Source organism: Procambarus clarkii, chromosome 14 (genome assembly GCF_040958095.1).
Source record: "Procambarus clarkii isolate CNS0578487 chromosome 14, FALCON_Pclarkii_2.0, whole genome shotgun sequence".
NCBI lineage: Eukaryota > Metazoa > Arthropoda > Malacostraca > Decapoda > Cambaridae > Procambarus > Procambarus clarkii.
In genome coordinates, this window is record NC_091163.1 from 25,421,945 (window position 1) to 25,436,092 (window position 14,148).

The 14,148-nt window shown below is 42.0% G+C and overlaps 1 protein-coding gene across 5 annotated transcripts in view; it reads left to right on the plus strand.

Moving 5' to 3' along the window:
• The window catches only part of LOC123769723 (matrix-remodeling-associated protein 5-like), a 254,948-nt gene that overhangs the window by 225,534 nt on the left and 15,266 nt on the right, over positions 1-14,148 (plus strand). For all 5 annotated transcript variants that reach the window (XM_069324422.1, XM_069324420.1, XM_069324423.1 and 2 more), the window contains 2 exons: positions 6,618-6,760; positions 10,952-11,162. In XM_069324422.1, coding sequence (XP_069180523.1) covers positions 6,618-6,760; positions 10,952-11,162 — 354 coding nt within the window. The remainder of the gene's footprint in view (positions 1-6,617; positions 6,761-10,951; positions 11,163-14,148) is intronic.

Below are 14,148 nucleotides of genomic sequence, written 5' to 3' on the forward strand. Positions count from 1 at the left end.
AGCTCTGGCTTACGTGTACTAAGAGAGGTGGCAGCTTAAAGCCAATATTCCTGCACCCATATTTTGCATTGTATATTATTCACTTGTTATTACTCACTTGTCTTAACGTAACTTTTCATTTTGCCATTTGATTATTCTTATTATTTTGATTGATTGATTTTATGTTGCAATTTGTATGTCCATTTTATTCATGTTTTGCTTTTCTAACGTAATTAAAATCTCATTGTTAAATTTACTTGTGTTTTGTGTCTTCCCATTACCTTACCACAGACGAAGTTCCAGATTTTCTCTTTTTGTTTTTATATGTGACGAGGCCATACCCCTAGCTTTTGAAACAGCCGAACACCAACGCGTTACCGTCACATATTAAGTGGGGGCCTGTCCTAGGAGCTTCACTCAGGTACTGGTGCCAAGTAGTAATTTATGGTAAGCGTATTTAACTTTGGTAACGTAGCTTTTACTATTTTTCATATTCAATTTCATTTTTATATGGTGCGGAGTGTATTGTGCATTACGAGAGTAGCATATGGTGAAGGTGAGACAACTTTGGATTACGTGGTGACTGTAGGCCTCAGTCATACTCTTAATTGGTCATCTCTTCCTCCGTGTTATTACTCGTGTTTACCATCTTTTGTCCCTAGGATATTTCTCATATTTTCGACAGATCATCATATTGGTACCCTGGTACTGTGGTCTGCCCCGGGTCAAGTGCACCTAATCTTCTGCAATCTGACTGTAGGAGGACAAAGAGGGCCATAGTTCCTCTAGCTCGAACTTTAGTTGCTGAATTGGGACCTCAGCAGCAGTTCTCGTCACCAGTTGACACCTCGCACCCCTACACGTCAGTCAGAGATGATGATACATACAACGGTAGGGAATTAGCTTACTTTTTCAGAGCACAAAAGTTCGCTAATTCTGTAAGTATCATATTAATTTCAGAAGGAAAGACTTGCTTATGTCCTATAGAGACTCGGCAAGGTATGCCTACATCCTTGGACTACCAATTTTACTTTTGAGGCAATTAACTGTTTCATTTGTTTTCGAAACTCAGTTTCATTTGTTTAGTAGGATTTTCTTGCCCTTATCCTCTTACATGAGTACCGGGTACAAGATTTCCTGCGCCCTTGATTTAAATTAATCATTTAACATCTTGTACTTAACTTTAATTGTTAAAGATCCCACAGGATAGGTACCAGTTGCCACGTTGTCCTGTTCCTGACATTCACTATATATAACGGTATATTCGTTGTACATTTATTTGCTAATTTCACCATGTTTCGTCTCCAAGCTTTCCGTGCAGATCCAGCAGGTACAATTGGGACTTTAAGTCGTGCCAAGAGAGCTGAATTACAAACTCTTGCACATGAGTATCAACTAACAGTTCCCTACCAAGCCAACAAGAGTGAAATACACAACCTGTTGCTGGATCATTTCTTAGAGCAAGGTAAGATAGACTCTGAAACTCATGAAACTTACTATATTGCAGATAAAACTGATTTGGCAACGATGAAACTCAAACTAGAGCTGGCCAAGATTGAACGTGAGCAGCAAAGGGAAGCAGCTGCCATGCAAAGGGAAGCCCTGGAACAACAAAGGGAAGCAGCTGCCATACGGAAGGAAGAACACGAACGTGAACTCGCCCTCCAGGAACGTGAGGTTGCAATGCTCCAGGAGCGGGAACGAGTACAGCTTAAAACCAAACGACGCGAGTTGGAGATGCAACGCGAACATGACCAGCAACAAGCGACTCTGGCTCTAGAGTGTCGTCAACGAGAATTCACGTTGGAAACTTCACACCTCGCTCAACGCCAGCAAGCTACTGCCAATCTTCCCGTCAGTTTTAATATATCACATGCAAGTAAGTTAATGCCATCCTTTGTAGAAGCAGAAGTTGATGTGTTTTTTACCACCTTTGAAACCCTTGCTAATCAACTCAGTTGGCCTGTCGACCAATGGGCCACACTTCTCAGAGTCCATCTTACAGGTAGAGCTGCAGTCACACTCAGTACTTTGGCATCTGAGAATGACTACCAGACTCTGAAACAAGCAGTGTTGGACGCCTACCTCCTCTCCACAGAAAGTTATCGAAGGAAATTCCGTGACCATCTGAAGGCAAGTACCACTACCTTCCTCGAGTTTGCTAACACAAAACGAAGATATTTCATGAAATGGCTGGAAGCAGCACATGTCTCTACTTTTACAGAACTCGTCAACCTGATGCTAGTTGAAGAATTCTTGAGGCGTGTGCCGCCTCCTGTCCGTCTATACTTAGCAGATAAAGAAGAAACCGACTACCTGAAGTGTGCTAAGTCGGCTGACACTTACAGCCTCATCCACCGGCTGACACCCGAACCATCCTCTAGTAAGAAGTCGTGGTACAGTTACGAGAAAGTGAGTACCGATCAAGCTGGCTCGCAATTGTACTGCAAGTATTGTAGACTGTATGGACATACCATAGACAAGTGTGGTAAGTCTCAATACAAAGGAACCACTGACACAGAAACCCAAACCAACTCCTCCTAAGTCCGGTAAGCCTGTGATGAATGTTGGTGTTAATGTTAATGATCTTTCTCTTTTCAGTAACCACCTGTATACTGGAACTGTCTCTGCCAACGGTTCAAATCCGGAGGGACGTTTCAGATTGAAGATCTTGAGGGACACAGCGGCTCTTCAATCGATCATCTTGAAGTCGGCTGTGCCCAACATCGCCTACACCGGAGAAACTGTCTTCATCACTGACCTCACTGCTACCACTCCTTATCCTCTTGCCAGAGTCCACCTGGATTGTCCCTACGTGAACGGAGAAGTCCAAGTCGCCGTCAGGGAAAAGCCTTTTCCCATGCCTGGAGTGCAACTTCTCCTAGGCAACGACTTGGCAGAAGACCTGCAACCGACCAACCTAATCGTCATGGACAAACCCCAGGTGTGTACCTCTGTGCCAATTAACCCTATTTTAGAGTATGTTCCAGCAGAGGTTCAAGAGAGTGATGAAGTTTCTCATCCGGTTCTAGTGACCACCCGTGCACAAGCCGCACGTCCATAGCCAGCTGACTCTACTGCTACCGCTGTCCCTCAAGACCCTCAGAAACTACCCCCGAATCTGACCAAGTTGGAGTTCCGTAAGTTGCAGAGAGAAGATCTTACCTTAACACCATTGTTTTTCCAGGCTGAGGCTCAACCCGACAGTATTCCTGGGTTCTTCCTAGAGAACGACTTGCTCTACCGCAGATATAGACCCAGTAAACTGAAGGAGGAGGACGATTGGGCCAACATCGAACAACTTGTGATTCCTACCAGCCTGCGGCCCACTATTCTACACCTGGCCCACGGAGCACTCTCCCACTACGGATTCAACAAGACTTACCATGAAATTCGTCAAGACTACTACTGGCCAGGTATGGTAAATAGCGTCAAACAGTACGTAAAACAGTGTCATACATGTCAGATGGCAGGCAAACCGAACATCTCCATTCCCAGAGCGCCACTGATTCCCATACAGGTGCCTGCGGAACCTTTCCACAGACTTATACTAGACTGTGTTGGTCCTTTACCTCGGACCAGTTCAGGTAACGCCTATATCTTAACCATCCTGTGTCCTACCACCAGATTTCCCATAGCAGTTCCAGTGAAGAACATCACGGCTGCTACGGTTGTAAAGCATTTATTGAAGATCTTCACTCAATATGGATTTCCCAGGGAGGTTCAGAGCGACTGTGGTACCAACTTCACCAGTGATCTCTTCAAAAGGACACTGGAGGAGTTCAACATCAACCAGGTATTGTCCAGCTCCTATCAACCTGCTTCACAGGGTTCTCTTGAGCGTAGTCATCAGACTATCAAAGCACTCTTGAAAAAGTTTTGTAGTGAAACCTCTAAGGATTGGGATAAGCAAATTGATTTGATAATGTGCATTTATAGAAGTCTTCCCAATGAGTCCCTAGGAGTATCTCCTTATGAGATGCTCTACGGCCGTAAGTGCCGTACTCCCCTCAAGGCTTTCAAAGACTCTCTAAGAGATGCCACCTTCAGTGAGCATCAGAATGTGCCTCAGTTTCTTCAAAACCTTCAACACATTCTAGAGAGAGTCCACTGTTTTGCCCATGATAATCTATTGAAAGCCCAGGAGAGGATGAAGACTCATTACGACCAGACCAGCAAAGTAAGAAAATTTAAGCCGGGAGACTTCGTGCTAGCATACTTCCCTATCCCAGGTTCTCCTTTACAAAACAGGTTTTCAGGACCCTACCGCATCAAGGAGTGCAGAAACAACCATAACTACGTTCTCGAGACTCCAGATAGGCGGTGGAAGACCCAGCTGTGCCACGTCAACCTCCTGAAGCAATATAATGGTACTCCTCCCACTGTCATGATCAATTATTCTACATTCACAGAACCCTACATCCACAGTGAGACCTTCCCAGCTTCTCCTCCCGAAAGCACTGACAAGGAGTCAGCGCTTTCTAATTCAAAAATCCATATTGATATTCCCAACCATTTTCAGGACCCTAATAGTGCTCCTTTGCCATATTCTAATTCCACTCTCACCTCGTCAGATAAGCCCTTCATCCTCCATGTCGACACCAGTGGTACCGGCGTTGGTGGTGTCGTGATGCAGCAACAAGGCGAGGAGAATACACCTGTCAGCGACTACTGCTACAAGGAACTACGGAACAATTGGCAAGGAGCTACTCTTCATCATCCTTAAGCTCCCGCACTTTACTCCACACCTGAAAAGTGCTCGGTCTACCATCAACACGGACCACACCACCCTACACCTCCTGCAGCTTGCCCACTTCTAAACTCAACGTCTTCTACTATGGGCTTGATAACTGCAGAAATTCAACCTGGAGACCCACTAAACCGAGGTTTTGACAGCATTATAGCCGATGCACTCTCCAGAGTTTATGAAGTAGAAGCGACTCCATCTATTACTCCACCACATAACGACGTACTTCTTCCAGAACCACAGGCTTCGGGGGAGAGTTGTGACGATAATCTCCTTCAAGAGAGATTGAGCCTGCTCTTCCCTCCTAAGTTCGTCCCTATACAACAATACAACTAATATGGAAGAAATATCCAGCAAGTACAACACCAAGGTTTGCCAGAGAGCAAACGTATTCAGCACCAGGAACACCTGCTCCACCTCCACCACTCGAACCACCAAACTACCTGTCCGTCGCCTGCTCATCGCTGATTGGCTGGTGCCCCAGTCGCACCTGCTCCCTCCACCCGACACTACCTGACGTCTGAGCCACCACGACCTACAGACCTCAGAATATCCCATGCTTTCCACAAGTTAACACGTCTCGTTGGTAGACTAAGCTCTGGCTTACGTGTACTAAGAGAGGTGGCAGCTTAAAGCCAATATATCTGCACCCATATTTTGCATTGTATATTATTCACTTGTTATTACTCACTTGTCTTAACGTAACTTTTCATTTTGCCATTTGATTATTCTTATTATTTTGATTGATTGATTTTATGTTGCAATTTATATGTCCATTTTATTCATGTTTTGCTTTTCTAACGTAATTAAAATCTCATTGTTAAATTTACTTGTGTTTTGTGTGTCTTCCCATTACCTTACCACAGACGAAGTTCCAGATTTTCTCTTTTTGTTTTTATATGTGACGAGGCCATACCCCTAGCTTTTGAAACAGCCGAACACCAACCCGTTACCGTCACTATATATATATATATATATATATATATATATATATATATATATATATATATATATATATATATATATATATATGTCGTACCTAGTAGCCAGAACGCACTTCTCAGCCTACTATGCAAGGCCCGATTTGCCTAATAAGCCAAGTTTTCATGAATTAATATATTTTCTCAAATTTTTTTCTTGTGAAATGATAACGCTACCCATTTCATTATGTATGAGGTCAATTTTTTTTTATTGGAGTTAAAATTAACGTAGATATATGACCGAACCTAACCAACCCCACCTAACCTAACCTAACCTATCTTTATAGGTTAGGTTAGGTTAGGTAGCCGAAAAAGTTAGGTTAGGTTAGGTTAGGTAGGTTAGGTAGTCGAAAAAACATTAATTCATGAAAACTTGGCTTATTAGGCAAATCGGGCCTTGCATAGTAGGCTGAGAAGTGCGTTCTGGCTACTAGGTACGACATATATATATATATATATATATATATATATATATATATATATATATATATATATATATATATATATATATATATATATATATATATATATATATATATATATATATATATATATATATATATATATATATATATATATATATATATATATATATATATATATATATATATATATATATATATATCTATATATATATATATATATATATATATAGCCGAAGCTATATATATATATATATATATATATATATATATATATATATATATATATATATATATATATATATATATATATATATATATATATATATATATATATATATATATATATATATATATATATATATATATATATATATATATATATATATATATATATATATATATATATATATATATAAAGTACACTATTCTTACAGCGTTCAACAAATCTTTCATTGAATCTAACTTGCATATGGGTTTGTTTCCCAGGGTACATGGTGGGGAGGGCAGGGTCAGGCACCGGGCTGTACATGGGTCCCTACTACCCCAGCCCTCAGCCCCTGAACATCACTGTACACCAGGACACCGTCGCCTACCTTCCCTGCACTGTCAATCAGCTTGGAGACAAGTCGGTCAGTGCCACAACTTCCACGAAAGTCTTTAACAGATTTTTTGTATTTTTTAAACTCAAAACTGAATTTCATATTTAAGTTTTTAATACTTTTTCTTCATAAAGATCAAAATTTGAGATGTTAATAGTGCAGGTCTGTATTTTTTTGGTATTTGTATTTTTTTTTTATCCCCATTTCATTTCTTACTAATTATCAGTTATTATCACCTTTCCTGACTTGTTATTTATTCTTTATTTATTTATTAAACGTCTAACTTTTATTTTGTCCCTGGTTAGCTATGTTGTTTATTTGTATTCATCGTTAAGTGCAATGTTATCACGTACATTGCTGAATTAGATTCTCTTAAATTAAATGTAAATTGGTAGAATTTCTCTTGTAAATTGTTTTTTTATGCAGATGTTTAGACGTAGTTACATATAAGCTGACTTATAAGAATGAAATGAGAGTGCTTGATATGAAGTGCTTCGGCTATGTCTAAAATAGTTCTCTTGCTAAATCTAGTGATTATTTCCAGCTCTTGATGAACGTTCTCTGATAGTTCACATGAACATCTTCCTCTCCAATCACTCACAGACATATTATGTATCCTGCCTCATTGTGTAAAAAAACAATACCATTACACGTTTCAAATAATATTTACAACGTGAACTCACGTAATTGTGCTTGCGGAGGTTGAGCTTTGGCTCTTTGGTCCCGCCTCTCATCTGTCAATCAACCGGTATACAGATTCCTGAGCCTACTAGGCTCATATCTACATTTGAAATTGTGTATGGAGTCAGCCTCCATCACATCACTTCCTAGTGCATTCCATTTATTAACAACTCTGACATTGAAAAAACTCTTTCTGAGGTCTCTGTGGCTCATCTGGGTACTAAGTTTCCACCTGTGTCTCTTTGTTCATGTCCTGCCCGTGCTGAAGAGTTTGTCTTTGTCCACCCTGTCTATTCCTCTGAGAATTTTGTAGGTGGTTGTCATGTCTCCCCTTACTCCTCTGTTTTCCAGGGATGTGAGGTTCAGCTCCTTTAGCCTTTCCTCGTAGCTCATTCCTCTCAGTTCCGGGACGAGCCTGGTGGCATACCGCTGAATCTTCTCAAACTTTGTCTTGTGTTTAACAAGGTACGGACTCCAGGCAGGAGCTGCATACTCCAGGATTGGTCTTACATAAGTGGTATACACAGGGTCCTGTGTATACTGGCCTGTAGTTCAGTGCCTCTTGCCTGTCACCCTTCTTGTATATTGGGACTACGTTAGCTGTCTTCCCACTTTCTGGTAAGTCTCGTGTTCCCAGTGACCTGTTATACACCATAGAGAGTGGAACACTTAGTGCTTCTGCACCTTCCTTTAGTATCCATGGTGAGATTCTGTCAGGCGGTTGCTCTGTGTGTGTGTGTGTGTGTGTGTGTGTGTGTGTGTGTGTGTGTGTGTGTGTGTGTGTGTGTGTGTGTGTGTGTGTGTGTGTGTGTGTGTGAGTGTGTGTGTGTGTGTACTCACCTAGTTCACCTAGTTGTACTCACCTAGTTGTGCTTGCGGGGGACTAACTCTGTCTCTTTGGTCCCGCCTCTCAACCGTCAATCAACAGATGTACAGGTTCCTGAGCCTATTGGGCTCTATTATATCTACACTTGAAACTGTGTATGGAGTCAGCCTCCACCACATTGCTTCCTAATGCATTCCATTTGTCAACCACTCTGACACTAAAAAAGTTCTTTCTAATATCTCTGTGGCTCATTTGGGCACTCAGTTTCCACCTGTGTCCCCTAGTGCGTGTGCCCCTTGTGTTAAATAGCCTGTCTTTATCTACCCTGTCGATTCCCTTGAGAATCTTGAATGTGGTGATCATGTCCCCCCTAACTCTTCTGTCTTCCAACAAAGTGAGGTTCAATTCCCGTAGTCTCTCCTCGTAGCTCATACCTCTCAGCTCGGGTACTAGTCTGGTGGCAAACCTTTGAACCTTTTCCAGTTTAGTCTTATGCTTGACTAGATATGGACTCCATGCTGGAGCCGCATACTCCAGGATTGGTCTGACATATGTGGTATATAATGTTCTGAAAGATTCCTTACACAAGTTTCTAAAGGCCGTTCTTATGTTAGCCAACCTGGCATATGCTGCTGATGTTATCCTCTTGATATGAGCTTCAGGGGACAGGTCTGGCGTGATATCAACCCCCAGGTCTTTCTCTCTCTCTGACTCTTGAAGTATTTCATCTCCCAAGTGATACCTTGTATCTGGTCTCCTGCTTCCTACTCCTATCTTCATTACATTACCTTTGCTTGGGTTAAACTCTAACATCCATTTGTTCGACCATTCCTGCAGCTTGTCTAGGTCTTCTTGAAGCCTCAAGCTGTCCTCCTCTGTCTTATTCCTTCTCATAATTTTGGCGTCGTCAGCAAACATTGAGAGGAATGAGTCTATACCCTCTGGGAGATCATTTCCGTATATCAGAAACAGGATAGGTCCAAGCACAGAGCCCTGTGGGACTCCACTGGTGACTTCACGCCATTCTGAGGTCTCACCCCTCACTATAACTCTCTGCTTCCTATTGTTTGGGTACTTCCTTATCCACTGGAGCGCCCTACCAGTTACTCCTGCCTGTTTCTCCAGCTTATGCATCAACCTTTTATGGGGTACTGTGTCAAAGGCTTTCCGACAGTCCAAAAAAATGCAGTCGGCCCATCCTTCTCTTTCTTGCTTAATCTTTGTCACCTGATCATAGAATTCTATCAAGCCTGTAAGGCAAGATTTACCCTCCCTGAACCCATGTTGATGGGTTGTCACGAAGTCTCTTCTCTCCAGATGTGTTACTAGGTTTTTTCTCACAATCTTCTCCATCACCTTGCATGGTATACAAGTTAAGGACACTGGCCTGTAGTTCAGTGCCTCTTGTCTGTCACCCTTTTTAAATATTGGTACTACATTAGCAGTCTTCCATACTTCTGGTAGGTCTCCCGTTTCCTGTGACCTACTATACACTATGGAGAGTGGCAAGCAAAGTGCTCCTGCACACTCTTTCAATACCCATTGTGAGATTCCATCCGGCCCAACAGCTTTTCTCACATCCAGCTCCAATAGGTGCTTCTTGACCTCATCTCTTGTAATTTCGAACCGTTCCAAGGTCACCTGGTTTGCTGCCACCTCTCCTAGCGCTGTGACTTCTCCCTGTTCTATTGTAAAGACCTCCTGGAACCTTTTGTTGAGTTCTTCACACACCTCTTTGTCATTCTCTGTTTACCTGTCCTCGCCCACCCTAAGTTTCATCACCTGTTCCTTCACTGTTGTCTTCCTCCTGATGTGACTGTGTAGTAGCTTTGGTTCGGTCTTGGCTTTATTAGCAATCTTATTTTCATACCATTTCTCAGCTGCTCTTCTCACACTAACATACTCGTTCCTGGTTCTCTGGTATCTCTCTCTACTTTCTGGTGTTCTGTTATTGCGGAGGTTCCTCCATGCCCTTTTGTTCAGCTCCTTTGCTTTCATACATTCCCTATTAAACCACAGATTCTTCCTTTGCTTCTCTGTTTTTTCCTGTTGGGCTGGGACAAACCTGCTTACAGCCTCCTGACATTTTTGGGTGACATAGTCCATCATGTCTTGTACGGACTTGGTTCCGAGTTCTGTGTCCCAATGTATATCCCATAGGAATTTATTCATCTCCTCATAGTTTCCCTTTCTGTACGCCAGCCCTTTGTTTCCCAGTTCCTTTTTGGGGGTGATAATTCCTAGCTCAACCAGGTACTCAAAGCTCAATACACTATGATCACTCATTCCCAAGGGGGCTTCCAACTTAACTTCCCTTATATCCGACTCATTTAGGGTAAATATCAGATCAAGCAAGGCTGGTTCATCCCCTCCTCTCGTTCTTGTCGGTCCCTTGACGTGTTGACTTAGAAAGTTTCTTGTTGCCACATCCAGCAGCTTAGCTCTCCATGTGTCTGGGCCTCCATGTGGGTCTCTGTTCCCCCAATCAATCTTTCCATGGTTGAAGTCTCTCATGATTAGTAGCCTGGATCCGTTCCTGCTAGCCACAGAAGCTGCTCTCTCTATTATATTGATGGTGGCCAAGTTGTGTTTGTGTGTGTGTGTGTGTGTGTGTGTGTGTGTGTGTGTGTGTGTGTGTGTGTGTGTGCGCGCGCCCGCGTGCGTGCTAAGTAATCGATACATTCAAGGTCCCGAGTTGTGTCTCCGTCCTGCAGGTGTCTTGGGTGAGGCAGAGGGACGCGGATATCCTGACGGTGGACCGGTACACCTTCGTCAGGGACGAGCGGTTGACCGTACACTTCACCCCTGATACAGGCACCTGGACGCTGGTCATCAAGTACGTCCAGGAGCGCGACGCTGGCACCTATGAGTGCCAGATCTCCACCGAGCCAAAGATGTCACTGCTGGTCCATCTTAACGTCATTGGTGAGTCTCGATTACTTGTCGCCTCCAGCTGGGGCTTGCAATCATCCAGCTGGTGCCTGGTGCTTGTGAGAGCCAGCTGGTGCCTGGTGCTTGTGAGAGCCAGCTGGACTGGTATTCCTACAATTTGTGACTGGTGTTGGTCGGTAAAACTGGAGTCTTCCTCTCCGGTGGAACTGGGTTCGAGTTTCCGAGGGTAAAAGTGAATTAAATGTTATTTTGAACTTTCAGTGTGGTTTGCAAATGATGTGACTAGCACGAGGATCACCTAATAGCTACGCGTAATAATATTTATTCACAACAAAGTCTAAGGCAAGTGCTTGGTAGTATCCAGAGTACAGATTGGAGTCCGTAGCCATAACTCACCCGGCGCAAGTACATCAACTAGTTAAAGTTCACTTGACTGCTCTTACTCACTGCTGCTCTGATAATCTCTTCATTGTCGGCTCCCACTTTTGCAAAGTGATAATGAGGTCACATATCAGACGACCACCTTTAACAGATCCGCTGTTCGCGATCGTTCTCAATACATTGCGAGCTAGCGGCCCAATTGGAGTCAGACTTTCGGCGTTGTAATTAGCTGTCACCGATTATATATGATAATTGAAGCGACGAGAGCGTCCCACTTGCTCCACCCCGGCTTTTCGCTGGTTGAGGCCCCTCACTCGACACGTAAGAGAAAGGTTCTTAATTTCCTTTCATTTTCACTACGTAGTTATGAGCTTCTCAAAGAACCTGGATGGTAGCAGCGGGTCGTCTGGACACCTTAACGGACTGTAAATGAAGACTCTGGTATAGAATACCTTGACATATGCGTTGAATCTATAATTTAATAGAAGTGCATTCTTTACAATCGACGTGAAGATCGTTGCAGCTTAACAAAAAGAAATGTTGTCTTGTCAGGGAGGGTGTCACTAAACACATGTGCCTTGTGTGTGTATATGGTATATACACATAAGTATATACACACAAGTATATGGTATATATATTGAGTACTCACCTATAATATTGGAGACTGAAAAAAGTACTGTTTAAATCTTTTATATATAAAGTACAAGACAGAACTACAGGCAGTCAGTGTATATGCACATCTATGACTCTGATCTTTTGATGTAAAGGTTTTACAAATCTTTGGGAGAGGATTACATTCAATTACAATCACAATGAGACAGAAACACAAGCAAAACATTTATACGTAAAAAATGCCTGAAATTACAATGAAAATAATAATAATAATAATAATAATAATAATAATAATAATAATAATAATAATAATAATAATAATAAAATCAATTGAAGCTATCAGTAGCACTAGAAATATGTTCAAACCGCATACCCCTAAGAAAAAAGAGAAAGAGATGCAGATTGGAACGGGAACATCGTTCCCTATATAGGCGAAGAAAACGAATCGCGGAACAAGTTGAGAGTCTCACCCTATCTCAAGAACGGCGAAGAAGGTTAGGTAGAGAAATAGAAACAATTGAACTCAAGCTACAAGAATCATTCAAAACCCAGGAGAGGCAAAGAGAGCAAAAGGCCATCAGTGAAATATTGAGTAATCCGAAGTATTTTTTCTCCTATGCAAAATCAAGATCAAAAACCACATCTAGTATCGGGCCCCTGCGAAATGGAGATGGAACTTTCACCGATGACAACAAAGAAATGAGCGAGTTACTGAGGAAGCAGTACGACTCTGTTTTCAGCGAGCCACTAAACGCACTAAAGATTGATAACCCAAATGAATTTTTCATGAATATGATATCAACATCAAATCATATATCAAATGTCACCCTATCCCCACTGGATTTTGAAGAAGCCTTAAACAGTATGCCTATGCACTCTGCACCAGGCCCGGATTCTTGGAACTCTATATTCATCAAGAACTGTAAAAAAAAAACTATCGCAGGCCCTTCACATTCTGTGGAGACAAAGCCTAGATATTGGCGTTATCCCTGACATACTAAAAACAGCAGAGATAGCACCACTCCAAAAGGAGGAAATAAGGCAGAGGGAAAACAATACAGACCGATAGCACTAACATCGCACATCATAAAAATTTTTGAGAGAGTGCTAAGAAGTAAGATCACAAAATACATTTAACCACAGCATCTCCATAACCCCGGACAACATGGTTTCAGAACAGGGCGCTCTTGCCTGTCGCAGTTGCTGGACCACTATGATATGGCATAAGATGCTATGGAAGACAAACAAAACTCTGATGTAATTTACACAGATTTCGCAAAAGCTTTTGATAAATGTGATCATGGAGTTATTGCACATAAAATGCGCTCAAAAGGAATTACCGGAAAAATAGGCAGATGGATCTACAATTTCCTGACTAACAGAACTTAATGTGTAATTGTCAACAAAATAAAATCCAGCCCGTCAACCGTGAAGAGCTCAGTCCTCCAGGGTACTGTGCTTGCTCCAGTACTTTTTCTCATCCTCATATCGGACATAGACAAGAACACAACCTATAGCACTGTATCATCCTTTGCAGATGACACTAGAATCTTCACGAGAGTAGGCAACATAGAGGACACGGCAAACCTCCAATCAGTTGTATATCAAGTCAATCTATGGGCTACAAAAAATAATATGGTGTTTAACGAAGATAAGTTCCAGCTCATGCGCTACGGAAAAAATGAAAATATAAAAACGGAAACCACTTACAAAACTCAGACAAATCATAACATAGAACGAAAAGGCAATGTAAAGGATCTGGGTGTACTCATGTCTTAAGACCTTACTGTTAAAGAACACAATAAAGTAGCCGTCACAACTGCAAGAAAAAGACAGGTTGGATATCAAGAACATTTCACACTAGAGATGCTATACCGATGATGATACTTTTCAAAACGCTTGTGCTCTTTAGAGTGGAGTACTGCTGCACAATGACAGCACCTTTCAAAGCTGGAGAAATTGCTGACCTGGAGAGCGTGCAGAGATCCTTTACTGCTAGAATCCACTCAGTTAAATATCTAAACTA